We start from the raw sequence: 15,233 nt of genomic DNA, 5'->3' as shown, positions 1-15,233 counted from the left end.
AAGGTGTTTCTTACAACTCGCTTCATCTATTCCATACTGCAAATTCCATGGTGTATTTTCTGTGTTCTTTAACTAGAGAAGATAAATACTCTCTTCTGTTCGTGTTCTTGAGTTCTGCTAAAGGATTTACACAGATGTGCTCAAAGCTGAGCCACCATCTTCGTTAAAATTAGTCATATGTACAAGTCTGTGTGAGTAAAATCTTGATGAAACGCTCCACCATGTCATAACTCATTCTAGGTGACACACAGAACTTATGTAGTTCTAACAAACTGTGTCCACATTTGAGAACAGTTTACTTAATCTTGGAGGCCTGTGTAAGACGCCAGAGCAAGGAGTGTTTGTTAGAGTTATTGCCTGTCGTTCTGGGTAAAGTAGTTGCCAAAGTGGATAAAGCACATTGAGACAGTTTTATTATTGGGCTGGTTGTTACTGAAAAAGATTTAAAAGGCGCTGTCCTTCCTTCTCTGTAAGCAACTCAAGCTGTGTGACTCGTACAAAGGTGTGTGACTGTACCCAGCTATTTCATAGGCAATAACTGTTTACCCAACGCTGTTACATCAAGATCTAGTCTGGTTCTTGGAGACTCTACATGAAACGTGTGCTCTTCTCTCTCAGCCTGGTCGTTTTGAAACAACCATCAGAATGGAAGATGAGATTGGTTACAGTGAGGAGGAAGAGCAAGTATATCTTCTCCCATTTCCAGAAAAGGAAGAAAAAGAAGACAAAGCTGGTCAGTTCTCTAGTGTGGAAGAACACTGGGAAGGTAGAAAGTTTTCTGATAACTCACCAAAAAATAGCGTTAATGTGTCTTCCAGTGTATTAGGTGGGAACAGGAGAGTTCTGGGGTTGAATGACATTCCCAGGAAACGCAGTGATTCCAGTAGGGGTTCTCCAGCGTTACACGCACGGTGTAACTAATCCAATCCAGCTGTCTTCACAGTACAGCGGGATGAGGAAACGTAAGATACACCTATTAGACTGGCCAAAACCTGCCCATGCAGGAGCCTCCCCACTGCCCCCGCCCCAGTGCTGTTGGGGGTTTTTCCCCGTACGCTGGATTGTTGGTGATGCTTGCGTAACGAAGGCAGGGAGTGTTTTCCTGCTCTGGTTTGCAGGTTACAATAGCAGTCGTGTGTGTTTTGCCTGTGATTTCTGGGGTCTCTGTTCGCTGCAGTAATGCTATGACGTGTCACCTCTGGTTCTGCACGTTTTGACCTGGCAGCAGTGTACTAGAGCTTTGCATTTTAAAGTTCAGAGTCTCTGTACTAAATTCTTGGTTTAATGTTTACTAGAACATGAGCTTGGAGAAGAGTTGGCTGGTGGTGACAAGCTGGGCAACAAGGACGCCTCTGAAGGAGCTGGGGACAAACCTGATTCTAGCATGTAAATACCTCATCACCAGTTCTAGCAGCCATTTCCTTTCAAGAGAAGGTTTGGTTAATTCAACTACGCGGTTTTTGTCAAATCAGTCATAGACCTTTCCACAAAAAATAAATTGGTTACTGCTGTTGGATCAATGAGCCGGATGAGATGAAGCCGGGCTCTGGGTACTGCCCCACCTGAAGCCGTTGTAGGGGGGTCTGTAGCACACCGTGCCTGCAGCAGGTCAGCGTGAGCCGACCAGCTCTGCTCAGGGGAGCTGCCACTCGCCACTCAGCACTGCTCCCCAAACCCAGCCAGTGCTTGGTAGTAACAGGTAGTGTTGTGTCCCTGTCCCTCTGTGCTTGCAGAACACCAGGAGCTGTTGGAAACGGAGAAGTTCGTCTGCCGAAGAATATCGCTGTTGTATTGTAAGTTTTTTAATACATACAAAGTTTTGTACCACTGTGTAAGGTCAGTTAGCACAGAATCGGTACGGTGATGGATTAGTACCACATTGATTCTACAAGCAGGTGGTACAGCGGGTTTCTTGCTGAAGAAATACATTTGCATGTAACAGAGGTCGTGCATGAAAAGGAATTTTGTGGTTTGAATGGGGCCTGCTCTCCTCACCAGGGTCAGGTTGGCTTACTTTGACAAGACTGTTAGTCTCTGCCCCGGAATGGCCTGGACGGCACAACAAAAAGCTCAACTAATGTTTATGAATGTCTGTTGGGGGGAGTTGTATAGCAGCTGTGCCTGCTGCCGGGAGAGGTTCCCAGTGTTACCGTTACCAGCACAGGAACTCAAATGAATCAGCGTGGTTCTAAAAAATAACCCCAAACCTTCGGCCCTCCTCTTGCTGTATGTTTAAGCAGACCAAAAGGGTAAGAGAGATGAGCTCACCCCACAGGCTGATCAGCTGTGTATAATGTGTTTAAAGGGAACATTCTAAACTAGCTTGGAAGTTTTAAACTATTGTTCAGGCAGACTAGAATTTGCAGACCCGAGGTACGGTGAGGAGGAGCCACAGGCAGCTCAGAACACAGACATGTAATTAATTCATTAAGTGTGGGTATAAATGTTCAGCACCAGATATCCAAGTCTAAAACTCTTGCCTTAGGTGCATGTATGTAAACTTCTTATACAGACTATGTTCATTTTTCTCCTTATTTATGGTCACATTTGTAACAGTTCTGCTAAACAGAAAACAATTAACCCACGGATGTGCAAGTGGAGGATGGACAAACTTCGTGTAACTTCTCCATTTCTCATTATGTTCTCCTTATTAATCATGTGTTTCGATTCAAAGGAAAAGCTTGGAACACTATTTGGGCAACATTACTAATATTCAGGCTATGAAGTATACAGATCGAATTTGCATATTAACCAGGACACAGAGAAACCTGAAAGAGCTTGATGACATAGTCAAGGAAAAGGAACTTGCAGTCCAAAAAACCAGGTTAGTGTTTAAGCGAACATGCTCCCTCAGCGTAAATCACCATCAAATACTGGGACACCGTATCTGTTATCAATATGAAAATTTGTAGAAGTTTTTCATGAAAGTTATGTGATGCAAACACGTAAAAAGACAAAAGTGGGATGGTGGTGTGGAGCTGGAGAGTTGGAGGCGTCCTAGCTGTGAATCTTGCCCCTAAAAGGAAGAGTTTCATTGGAAAGAGTATAAAGAACTTAAAAACCAGAAATAATCTGTTTGCTCCTTGCAGAGACAAGCTGAGTACCTGTCAGCTGCGGATCAAGATGCTGGCAAAGCAGCTGCAATATGTAGACGCTGAAGTGGAGAAAGAGGAGGAGGCTGGCAATGTGTAGGTAGAGAGTGTTTCTGGATACCGAAGATTGCAGGCAGCCACTATGTTTATCTGTGTGTAATTAATGAGAGAAACTTCCCTGCTTTCAGCTCTTCATACTGTTGAGCAGTTGATAGAATTTTAAGCACGTATATTAAAGGTGTTAACAAGTGAGTGATGAAACCTGTGGCTGTTCTCAGGTTGAGGTGTAACTGCAGTAGCTTGGAAGGCTGTTCTGACAGGAGGGTGTCACCTTCCAGCCAGTGAGGGGAACAGAGCAGAGCAGAGCCTTCACTCCCATGCTGGTGCACACTCGTATTGCAGTCACATCCTGGCTGATGTATTTTCAGCAATAATTCCTCCTTCTGGAATAAAAAATAATAGTGCATGGGCTTGGGGAGTGCTGATCTCTAATGCTTTCTGGTCTGGAGGTAATACTGTTCGGTGAATCAGTGCGGAAAGAGGTGGAAGCTTAGGGAAGGCTGGGAAAGAGGCATGTGTTTTACAGCCTAACAGCAGGTTATTAAGGCAGCCTGGCCCACTGCCGGCAGAGGGGTTTGTCAGGGTTTCAGTCACTCCTATTCAGAGCGATGAACCAACACCATGTGCTATGGTAATTATTACAATTGGGATTTATATATAAATATATATGCCATTTCTTTTTGGGTTTCTGTTGTGAAGTGCATGAATGCCCTTCAGGAGCATTCTGCATACCGGAGCTGTTCTGAAACACTTTCCCTATGAAGTGGGAGGCAATTTACTGTGCTCTTCACATTTGGTTTAAATAGAAAGAAGTGGGTGGCTTGTGTACCAGGAACCAGTGTATTGTGAACAAACTTTGCAGCTGCATTTTATGACCTGGGTTAGTCTTTAAGTTAATGTATCGATGAGTGATGGAATGATAAAGGTGGGTTAACTGCCAAAATGGAAGAGTTGCTTCAACAAAACCGCTGAGTGGAATGCTAGTGAGACTGCTGTGGTGGGTGCTGGGCCTCCCTCCTCAGGACCCTGGACAGCCGGTCAGGGACAGACCCCAGCAAAGCATTGTGGAAACGTTTGTGCAAAATCAGTCTGGCTTCACCTGCAGTTATTGTCATTAGTAATACTACTTTTATCAGCCTGAGAAGGGAATAGGTGCGTTAAGCCACTGGTCGGTGCTTTTGGAATAAAACTCCTGTAGACCTCAACCACTGTAATGGTTTAAAGAAAGCTCTGCCCTTGAATGGGGAATGGGCACTGGGAGGCTCAATAAGAGATGGCATAAGTCAGTGGAATTCTAATAAATAAATCACAGCCTCAGAGCTATTTGTTTACTTCTGCTGATCTTATTGGGGGGGATTTTTTTAATCCTAATTAGTTCTTATTTCTTCCTGATAGTTTCATTTTAATGTTAACAGCGCAGCCTTGTCCCGCCTTCAGGCAACAAACAGGCGACTGTGCGCTGAACTGGAGAAGGAGAAGGATCTGGAGAAGAAAATTGTTTTGAGACTAAAAGAAAACCTGTAAGTGAGGGAATGAGGGAAAGGTGTGATGGGAGTCAATCTTCCTTATGCTCTTCATATGCTGTTTAATGGACTCAGAAGTTAATCACCACAGAAGGTGCTTGTAAATACTGAACTCCATCAGTTGAGGTGGTGTGAGGCTGACTGTGAAGTAAAGGTCTGGAGAGCAACTGTCAGCCTGAACAGTTCATTGCTTAAGAAATTGGTTGCTGTGGCTCAGCCCCTGAGTTAGTTTTGCACACACAGATAAAGTTTTGATTTTATTTGGAGTTACACATGAGTTGTTGACCTAAACAGGACTTCAGCTGGACTAAAGAAAATGTGTCTGTGATTCTGACCTCTGAATGAGCGTAACTACTTCTCACGTATGCCTCTTCACATTTTCTGTAGGGCGTGAAGGGAGAGCACAGGCATGAGCTTATGGATGTGATTAACCCAGTGGTTAACCAGAATACACTATGTTCTGCTGCAGTGTTGCGTAATAGCTCTAAAATGCTTAACTGGTTTGTGGCACGATTAGCAATCGCTGTGTTAATCTGTTTATATGTATCCCCATCATATCAAAATTCCTTCAGCAAAGCATAGAAGAATAAAAGCTATGGCCTGTCCCTGGAATTATTTACTCTTGAAGAAGAAACTATTTTTCTAATTTTTCTTGATTTTCATATTTTCTTCTGGGTAAACGTGAATTTGAGAAACAGAACTGTGAGCTTTATTTTTTACATAGGGTTTTTTGACCAATATTTTTCATGTCTTTAAAATGAGATCTGCTGTTTGATAGGACACAATACCTGTGTCAGTAACAGGGTCTGATTTACAATATAATCTGGAAGAAAAAACGTGGCTAGATTTTTCATTCACCCCATTGAGCCTTATCTGCTCAGTCGCCGTAACTGAGAGAATGTCAGTATTGCAGTGAAAACAGCTCACTCCTTGTCTTAAAGGCTTGAGATGTGGCAGATAGAAACTGAGCAGGGAAAATATGAAATCCTCCGTGAACAACTTAAAAGAGATGAGGAGGAGCTAGAGATGCAACACCAAGAACGAGCAGAAGTGCGGATTTGGAAGGAAAAAATAGCAGCAAGGCAAGCAGAAGAGAATCGTCGGTCTAGAGAAAAGTAAGCGCCTCTAAGTCAGACTCTGCTTCCCTTCTCTGTGTTATTTTTAGCCAATTCACTATTTCAGGTGTTGGGAAGATCGGCTAATTCAAATACAAGTGGTATTGTGTTTCTTAGCTGGGGGTTGCTTCAGGAATATTTATGAGGAAATGGAATTAAAATAAGAATTGCCCACAGTCTTGCAGTTATGCAGGTGAAGATTCCTGATCTGTGCAAGTAAAATTGCTAAAGGCAAAACCTGAGGAGGCTTTTTGTCTAGAGCAATGAAGTGTATTAGGTCAGGCTAAGGGCATGTGTCTGCTTTGCCGCCAGGACCTTCTGAACTTACGATCAAGTTCATTGGTATTTACTGGAGAGAAAGTAGGCACCAGTTTATCAATTTGTGATAGGTTTCATGAAAACAAGAGGGGGTACTTGGGAGCGAGGGGTGGGTCGAGACTATTGTCCTCTTTTCAGAACATATTAATAAAGTTCCCAACCCCACCCTTAGATGCTGTCATGTTGGAATCAAGGTTTCCTTAGTCCTGCTGCAACTGTTGTTTTGCCTGTGTGTTGTAGAATAGAGGAGGAAGCCCAGAAAGAATACAAAGAAAGGCAGAAGAAAGTACTTGAAGATGCCAGAAGGAACCACAAAAAGGCAGTCTGCTTCCTGAGAAAGAGCATTGCAAGGTGAATGTTTATGCCTTTTCTCACTGGGACTCTCGTGTATAATTCTTTATCCTTTAGTCTTTTCATTAGACAATATCTCCAAAATTAGAATAGTTAAGAAAAACAAATAGATTATTTTTTTTCCTGAGCAATGTATCAAATATATTGATCTTACTTTTTTTTTCCTGGTTTACCATTATGTTAGCTGGAATGCTGGCAGGCTTGATTAATGCCCACAGATTTCTAGCTTTTAGAGTTTCTAGAGTTTATGTTTAGTGTGGGCAGATGTGGTTTGCTTGTATAATAAAGGTAATTATTTAGATACTGGTTGTATGAGCAACACTTGAATTGTTACTTTCTTTTAGCAACTAGACATATGTCATGCTGCGGAACACATTCTTCGTAATCAAGATTTAGTGAAAAATAGTTGTTGAGCAAACTAGTTGAAAGCCTGTTGACACTTGGAACTTGAGCGGTGCTGTACATAGAGGAGTTCCAACTGTTCCGCTTTACCCACACCAGTGTCGTGGTAAACAGAGAGGCTCACAGGAAGAATGTTTGGTGACATTGACAATTACTACTTGTCAGGTTAAACATTCTAATACTAAAAGCTTTCCAGGACATGAGCCTGAAAGATTTTACTTTGCTTACAGAATTCATGAAAAAAATGCAAAGGAAGAAGTGAAAACTCGGGAGCAGATGGAGAGAAGGATACAAGCTGTGCTCTCCCTGAAAACCAGCATCACTTCCAACAGGGTACTGTGCTGTGCCTTCCGCGGGGACGGGGACATTGCCGTGGTAGCCTGTTTCGTTTTAACATGAGGAACTTCAGTTTTCATTGCAGAATTACTGCGTGATGCTGACAGATCACTGACCAAACCTCTTGAAACTGGGGAGTATGTAACTATAGGAGTATCGGCGTTAGATTTGTCTGGGCAGATTTTGACATCTCCAGTTACGGAGTTTATCCTGTCAACTATCCAGTTGTTCTGGTAGAGGACCCTCTGGAGATTAATGAATGCTACAAATAAGTTCTCCAAAAACTGGGCCAGAAGCATTTCGTTACTTGGATCCCAACACAGAAATACTTTGTGTGGAGAAAAGATAGGGAAGAAAAAAAGTTACTGAAGAATTTGAGTAACGTAAATGAAGAATTTCTCAGCTGTGCTACTTCGCTCTTCTACTGGTGTTCTGTAGAATCTGAGGGAAGGATCTTAATTTGATACTGAATTGATTAGAAGCGTACAATAGCCCTGACCTAGTCAGAGCTTTCTGCATCTCAGCACAGCGTGACTGCTGTGTATATTAAACCACTAAGTTCTACTTCAGAGACATCTACCACAAACTACCACATAGTTCAATAAGGGGACTGAGACTGAGTGCTCTGTGTTGTATTCTCTAGTATGTTAATCATGTATGTAACTGGTTTGTATGGTTTCCTAGGAAAAGCTCCAAACTCTCCAGGTTCGAAACCAAGCGATGGCCTCCGAGGCTAAGAAGCAGGAGATGGAAATGAGAGAAGCGATCCTTGCAGGAGGAGGCAATGTTGCCAAGGAAATGTTTCTCCATAAACGACTGCTGGAGCATGAAAAAGAGAAGCAGTAAGTGTTTGTATCTGTACCAAACTCTCTGCTAACTGGTGCTCATGCAGGAGGTTACTGGAGCTCCTTATCAGATCCTGAAAACACGACATCTGTGATGCCATCTCAAGGGAGTGAGCTCATGCTCATACTCTGGACGCGTGCTATCTGTATAGTCCGTTTTAAGTGACTTGAACTTCTAGCTTCGGTGTATTATTCGGAGAACCAAAGTTAGGAGCTCATGTTCTGTGAGCAGTGCTAAGGAGATAAACTGCTCCAGGAGGGAAATTCAGTGAACTGAAACTGGGTGCCTGAAGTAACTGTACTTGCACGTCCTGAACACTGTCCCTAGGAAAATCAGATTTCTTTAATAGCCACCTAGCTTAGGGAAATGATTGAGAAGCTTTGTGTTCAGCAGCCGTGACTGGTATGCTTTGTCAACTCCTCAATTCTAAAACACTGTAATTGAGCATATTTAGTCCTCAAAAATGTATAAATAGCTTCTGAATCGCCTGGTGTCTTGACATAAATTACCCGATTTGAAGACTTGCTATTTAGCTTAAAGGCTCAGAAGAAACTGGACTGTAGTTAGTATTGTTAGCAAGCAACTGCAGCTGGTTTAATATTTCTTACAACGTTGGATTACAGAGCTTCTAGAGAAAAGCAGAAAGCACGAAAAATTGAGATTGTATCTCAGATTTTGCAAGAAAATGCTGCTATTCACAAGCAGAAAAAAAGTCAGTCCTTCACTAAGGCAATTAAGGGTGATGGTAAACGTGAGGATTCTTTGCTGTGGAGAACGAAAGCATGGCAATACATTGAGAAGACCTGCAAACATCCAGCTGGAGCAGTGACACAGGTAAGCAAAGGCCTAAGGACCAGCTGTCTTCGGATTGTTTTTTTGGTAAAGTGCAGGGCGGTGAGTTGTTTTGGAGCAGCCAGATACCAGACAGTACAGAACAAGTGGGGAGTAATTTCTGCTTTGCATCTCGTAATGACTGTTAGTCTCCCTTTTCTTGGTTGTTTTGAATAAAGAGCTTGTTCTTTTGTGTGTGGTGTTTCTTTTTTAAGGACATTTGTAAGAAGAGGTGAATTTTCAAACACAGAAATCACAACAGGCATCAAAGCCCACGTGAAGTACCTTGACCTCTGTTCAATTACCTTCTGCCCTGAGTAAGAGTTCAGCTCAGTTTGTCAGCACAAGAGAAACGCTTCCACTGTATTAGAGAGGAGACAGTGGTTCTCTCTAGGAATAAGCTTCCTGGATGGTTTATTTTTTTTTTGTCTGCACGGTATTCCAGGGAGTACAAGGCCTGGAAGATGGAGGTGGAGTGAACACCCTGATGAAACTCCGGGCTTCACACAGTCTTATAAGATTAGCATCTTTGGCCTCTGAACTTTATAGATCTGTGATTTTGTATGACAAGATCTCCTTCAGAAACTGTTAATTGTTGAAGTAACTGTCCTCTAGTAGTTTTTAACTGTATCTTCAAAATGTGTATTCCTTCACAGAAGTCGTGGTGCTCTCCATCACCTATTTCCTCAGCTGGTAAGAGAACTGCTTCTGTAGGAGAGATTTCTGAAGAAATACCCCATGAGGAGCTCTGGGAAGGTGGTGAAGATGAGAGGGAGAGGGACAAGACCCTAGTAGAACCAGAGTTCCCGGGACTTTGGAGTCAGGACTGTGACTTGCACAAGGTAAACCACTGTGTCATGCTGTGGGAACAGACAGCTGAGAATAAGCTTAGTTCTCCATATAGAAGCTGGGTTGAGAATTTGGCTGAGTTTGACCTAGAGAGGAACAGAGAGGGGCTGGCCAGGTATTAAAAGATCCCATTCACAGACTCTTCTGCTTTGAGCTGTGGGTTCTGTGGTCACACTTACAGTCATACTGTGTCTTACTGATGTTCCTTATCAGGTATCCGGAGAGGAAATGGATCCAAAACAGCCGGCTACAAGGGTGGTGAAAAAAGACATTTTTGAGAAACAGGAGGAGTTCCAGACTGGAATTTTACACAAGCAAATAGTGTCTGGTCATGAATGGAAGGGGTGTGCTTTCTATAGTAAACCAAGCTGCATTCATTTCAAGGTCAGTGGGCGCTCAGCGTAGATCTGTAAAGATGATGTATGTATCTGCTGGGCAGTGGGCAGCGGCCCGTGGCGCTGTACGATACTTTGCACGGAGGCCTGTGATCCCAGTGCGGACCGTGAGCACCGCTCTGATACAAGTAGTTGGTTGTGTGGTTACATGTAAATGCTACTTGCAGTAACTCACACCACCCGGTGTGTTTGGTATTCCAAGGATTTTGACGTTGGTCAAGTCTACAAAAAGAAGATAGTTTTGATAAATGCGTCCTACGGTGTTAATTTCTGCAGACTAGTGGGAATCAGCGAACGGCTCCAGGACTTCGTGAGTGTTCAGTAAGTAAGGTGAACTGTAGACTAGCTGCTTGTTTTAACTTGGACCACAAGTGTGTAAGCAAATTCTGTAGCAAATTAAATAGCTTCTTTCTAGGCCACCACAAGGGCCTTTAGCCGAGGCAAACATCTTGAACCAGCTGCTGTCCTCCACAGCACAACTCACACTAATTTCCAGATTAGTGCTGAAGTTTCTATGTGAAGAAGCTGATGAAAGAAAGGAATCAATCTTGGAGCCAAGAGCACTTAAATTGAAATACTGTGGTCTTTGCTGTCAATCCACTTACATAATCCTGATGATGACAGGTTTTATAACGAAGTGCTCTGTCCGGTTGGGAGACATCGTAAAGTAATCACAGTTTAACTGTATTGATAATTGTGACCGCTTGTAAATAAACAAGTATCCCCTGAATAAGAATAATTCAGAGACTATCTTCCTCTGGAGACGTTCTAAGTCTTTGAAAGTATAAAGTACTACATGTCACAACTTTATCTACAAAAGGAAGTCAAGAAAATATTGTATTTACTTGGAACTCTGTGAAATGAAAGAAAAATTGAGTGTAGTCTTAACCATTTTCCTCTTCATCCCCTGTTTGGACAGGGAAGTGTTACAGCGCACCCCTCAGTGGGTGACGGGAGAAAACTGCTTCCCCGCCAGTCGCATAGGCAATTGGCCCACCCTGTTCTTGGTGGTATGACTGAGCCTCAGCATCAGCTGCTTGGCTATAGTCTCTTTGGCTGTAGCATGAAGGCAGGAATTCTTGTCTTTTAAAAGCACTTTAAGACTTTGAGTAAAACCTCAATAAAGAATCAGCCTTCGTAGTTTCGCAGTTGTAGTGGGGTTTTGTAGCTTTTCATTAATCTGCCAGTTGTTCTGACTTTAATCCAAGTTGGGGAAAAAAATAGAAAAAAAATCTGCCATTGTTACCAGAAGAGGAGCTGGATGGTTCACACACAGCTTTAATATGGAGTTTTATGTTCATTATCTCTATAGTTTTGACCCACCGGGCAAAATTTCTGCTGGAATGTCCTGTGAAGCGGTGGTGACGTTTAAGCCAATGGTGAGTGCACCTGAGCACTAAGCTCCACCATGGGGAGAACCCAGCAGGCTCACTAAAAACATCATGAATACTATTGCTTGGCTGGTAAGAGGAAGCAAACCGCATCTCTCGAAAAGGTGCTGTGGTACTTGGACAGGCTCTGGTAAGTTGGAACAAGGTGTGTTCTAGGGGCATGATTTAGGAGAACGCCTCTCACTAAGTATTCCTGGAGTGTGTTTTAGAAACTTGCTCCAGACGGGAAGATCTGTGCTATCGCTGTAGCTCAAGTAAGCCAGGCAGTTACCAGTGACCGCTTTAAAGCGGAAACATAGAATCTGTTGAGATACATTTTAATATGTTAATCAAAAGGTGAGTGAAAATATTTGTCATCAGACTACCTAGGCTAAACCTTCACTAAATACTTGGGGGGTTTTTGTTGTTTTCTAGATAAATGGAACTCTGGAAGGAGAAGTCATGTTCATGGCACAGACAGGTTCTTTTTCAGTTCCATTGAAATGTACAGCCAAGAGATGCGTCGTAAGTGACTTTTTGGAGTATGTTCAGAGTCAGTATCACAATAGCAGTAGAAAACATGAGATGCATTAACATTATTGAAAATATTTAGCAGAAGTACGTATACGCCTGTCTTTTTTAATTTTTAAATGGAGAGTCTCTTTCCAGAAAATAATTAATTCTTTACCTTCCCAGATCACACTGAGGTTTACCCAAAATTATCTTAATGGATTTACTTAACTAGGAACAGTAACTGTAGCTTCAGAGTGGAATTAACGGAAGTAGGAGGCTAGAATGAAACTCCATCAGTATTGCTTACTTAAATCTGAGTGTGTGTATAGGACTCCTGGCTGGGTTTCAGTTAAGAGACCTGGAAGATGAGAATGCACAGTGCAGCAGCAAGCCAGCACACTCATCTGTGATCAGAGGAGTAGTTTCTTCACCTAGAGAACTCACACCATCATTGTGCGCTGATCACACACAGAAATTCCTGCACTTTATGCCCTGACAGTGGGAAGAGCTCAGCTGTGAGCAGGGTACTAGCAAGAAACCCGGTTGTCTTTGTCATCTTGGTTCTTGAATCGCAAGCCTTTTGTTATCATACACCCAGTTACAAAGTCATTAAAGATTCTCTCTGAAGCAGTGTATTACTTTTTAAACTGGTTGTAAACTGTGATAGCTCAAAGAAACAAGACAGGATGTGCTCTAACTGAAGCGCAGTCACTGTTTGACGTTATGTGCTGCTTGCTTCTCAGCCTGACGCTAGTGAAACCATGCTTCTGTAACGCCAGAGTAACAACAGTGAATTGGTATGCGATTGTTACCTACTTCCAGAGTAACTACCTGAAGACTTAGGCAAGCTGCTGCTATAAACAGGATTTAACCTGTTTTTTTCCATTGTCTGTAGTGGACTGGACTAGAAGTAGCTCAGTTTAACAAGACTTTAGTGAGTTGGCTTCTCCAAAAATGCAGAAGGGAATCCACCGTTCATGTCATTCTTTGATACTTCTTTGAAATGATAATAAGAACTTTAAAGTCTTACTCCTGAAAAGGTGGATGCTCATTTAATTGACATTCCTGACTATCTGGGACAGTGGTAATTAATGGTTTATCTTCTCACAGCTGGCACTAGATAAAGAGCTCATTGACTTTGGCAGCCATGTGGTGGGAGAGACGATTTCACGGACCATCAATCTGACAAACAGTGGAGCTTTGGGAACAAGATTCAAAGTTCAGACATCAGCAGGTGACAGTTGCAGAGCAACAGCAAAGTCTCCTCCTGGAAGAATGGTATGTTCAAAAGCATTTCCCTAAATTAATAGAAACGTTCTCCTGTGCGAAGACTGGTGGAATCGTACAGAGTCATAGCCAGCTTGGGTTGGAAGGGACTTTGGAAGATTATCTGGCACAACCTTTAGTGGTTTGTTTATGTTTGGGTTGGCATATCTTAATATAAGCTGTTAGACCCCTGAATATCACAGGACAAATTTAAAAACCATTATTTGGGAGGGCAGGGGGGAAACCAGCAATGCTTTGTCATTGCTGTGTGGAGGCAAATCATTATCAGTAATGTTCCTTCTTACCCTCAAGTGCTGCACAGGTACTACCCTCAGAGAGAGAGATTTCACAGGTCAGACACCAGGGAGAGTGTCACTGCTAGGTTGCACGTCTTTGCGAGGAAGTTCTTGTAAATGCAGTGCAGATACTACAGCGTTGTTCCATCCTGAATTTCTTTGATTGTTGAAGAGCAATTGGCTCAGATGGTTTTCAGAATTCTCTGCTTGATAATTTAACCCATTTTCAAGTTCTAAGAAAAGGGCTGACATCGCTTTTGAAACCCCACATTAAATAGTATTTTTTTCTGTTAATTGTAAAATTAACACTATATTGTATTGCTCCAGTTCTATTATTTACCTGTTTTGGGCAGCCAGGAAGAATTAAATCGCTCATTGATACAGGTCTAGTAGAAGGTGCAGTTTTTAGAAAGTGCAACACATTTCTCCCTTTATAATGTGGAACTGTTGGAAGAAAGCACAAGTCTGATTTGCAGCTGCTTGATAAAATTGGAGCTGGTGCAAGCTAGATGAAAAGTCACAGTAGAAAATATTTTTTTCTGTGTTTTCTAATAGGTTACTCGGCATTTCAGTAACTGTATCCCTGAGAAGAAAGGCAGCAGTAGTCCTGCGCCAGCTGTGGTTGAAAAGAAGGAACAAATTTGTCCTGACCGCAGTGAAGTGACTGTCTGTGCAGCCCCGGTGGAGCAGCAGCGGGCTGAGAGGAGCCCGCGCAGTAGCCCCACAGGTAGGATGACTGCTTTAGAGCATCAGCAGTACAGTTCCCCAGCATTATCCCTTGGTAGAGTTCCCTGTAAAGAACTGTTTGCAGAGTTACTCAGTAATTTAAGTAGTTCATCATTCTAGTAGTAATGGCATAGTTCTTTGTGTGGTGCCTCACAAAAAATGACTAAAAATAATATACTGACACCATTATATCAAAGCAGCAGAGAACCTCACTGCTCATTAGCGATCAACAATTCAGTCTCAGAAGAATACAGAACCTGACAGCTTACAGAAACTGCAGAATTGGTATCGTTCTCGTCTCAGCAACTGAATACCCACTGCTCAGAATAGAAATCCACATGACAGGTTTATTTTTATAGCCTGTAATTCTAGGAACTAGGAAGCAGAAAGATGAACCTCCTCAGACATTTTCCATCTCGTTCTTGATGTTTACTATGCGCTTAATAAAATCCTGTCTTGTAGAAGAAAGACTTTCTGAATTTCTTTATCTGTATTTTTTAACTTTTCTTCTGGATTCTTCCCAACTGCAGGAAACAAAAAGTTCCATGAAAAAGTTCTAGGTGTTTCTTCTTTATAAATCTGGCATCTGTGTTGTGAAATGGAGCGATTCCATAAATCACAGCAGCTGTCTCCACAGAGCAAACACACTCATGATGTTTTCAGACCTTAGAAGTTCCATTGCTTTGGCACATTAACCTATCTTGTGATACCTTGATCTTTTTCCTGGTTAATGATGTGAAGCATGTGGGTGCCATGTGATTTCTGCCATACAGTCCCGGGTTAGCTTTGTCTCTTGCATGATGCTTTAGTTTAGGGCACATCGAAGCCCTCATGAGAGACTGTCTAATTAAAACATACTTGTTACTGCAGTTGTTTAGGAAACAAAGTGACATCACACTTCCACTTGCTGTGCAGGGCCTCCTGCCTGCGGTGCTTTGTCCCAC

General features: G+C 42.5%; 1 protein-coding gene across 1 annotated transcript in view; it reads left to right on the top strand.

Annotated features, from left to right (window-relative positions):
* Positions 1-618: 618 nt before the first annotated feature.
* The window catches only part of CFAP74 (cilia and flagella associated protein 74), a gene marked incomplete at both ends in the record, with an annotated part of 35,501 nt that continues 20,886 nt past the window's right edge, over positions 619-15,233 (top strand). The window contains 18 exons of the mRNA XM_010132676.1: positions 619-766; positions 1,296-1,386; positions 1,734-1,793; positions 2,675-2,824; positions 3,090-3,188; positions 4,568-4,672; positions 5,617-5,790; positions 6,349-6,459; positions 7,092-7,194; positions 7,882-8,039; positions 8,667-8,877; positions 9,531-9,702; positions 9,923-10,107; positions 10,321-10,439; positions 11,431-11,497; positions 11,924-12,013; positions 13,112-13,279; positions 14,119-14,290. Coding sequence (XP_010130978.1) covers positions 619-766; positions 1,296-1,386; positions 1,734-1,793; positions 2,675-2,824; positions 3,090-3,188; positions 4,568-4,672; positions 5,617-5,790; positions 6,349-6,459; positions 7,092-7,194; positions 7,882-8,039; positions 8,667-8,877; positions 9,531-9,702; positions 9,923-10,107; positions 10,321-10,439; positions 11,431-11,497; positions 11,924-12,013; positions 13,112-13,279; positions 14,119-14,290 — 2,383 coding nt within the window. The remainder of the gene's footprint in view (positions 767-1,295; positions 1,387-1,733; positions 1,794-2,674; positions 2,825-3,089; positions 3,189-4,567; positions 4,673-5,616; positions 5,791-6,348; positions 6,460-7,091; positions 7,195-7,881; positions 8,040-8,666; positions 8,878-9,530; positions 9,703-9,922; positions 10,108-10,320; positions 10,440-11,430; positions 11,498-11,923; positions 12,014-13,111; positions 13,280-14,118; positions 14,291-15,233) is intronic.

This window comes from Buceros rhinoceros, unplaced genomic scaffold, assembly GCF_000710305.1.
Source record: "Buceros rhinoceros silvestris isolate BGI_N320 unplaced genomic scaffold, ASM71030v1 scaffold41373, whole genome shotgun sequence".
Taxonomy (NCBI): Eukaryota; Metazoa; Chordata; class Aves; order Bucerotiformes; family Bucerotidae; genus Buceros; species Buceros rhinoceros.
Note: the sequence above shows the minus strand (reverse complement) of the source record. Positions and strands in the feature narration are given on the sequence as shown.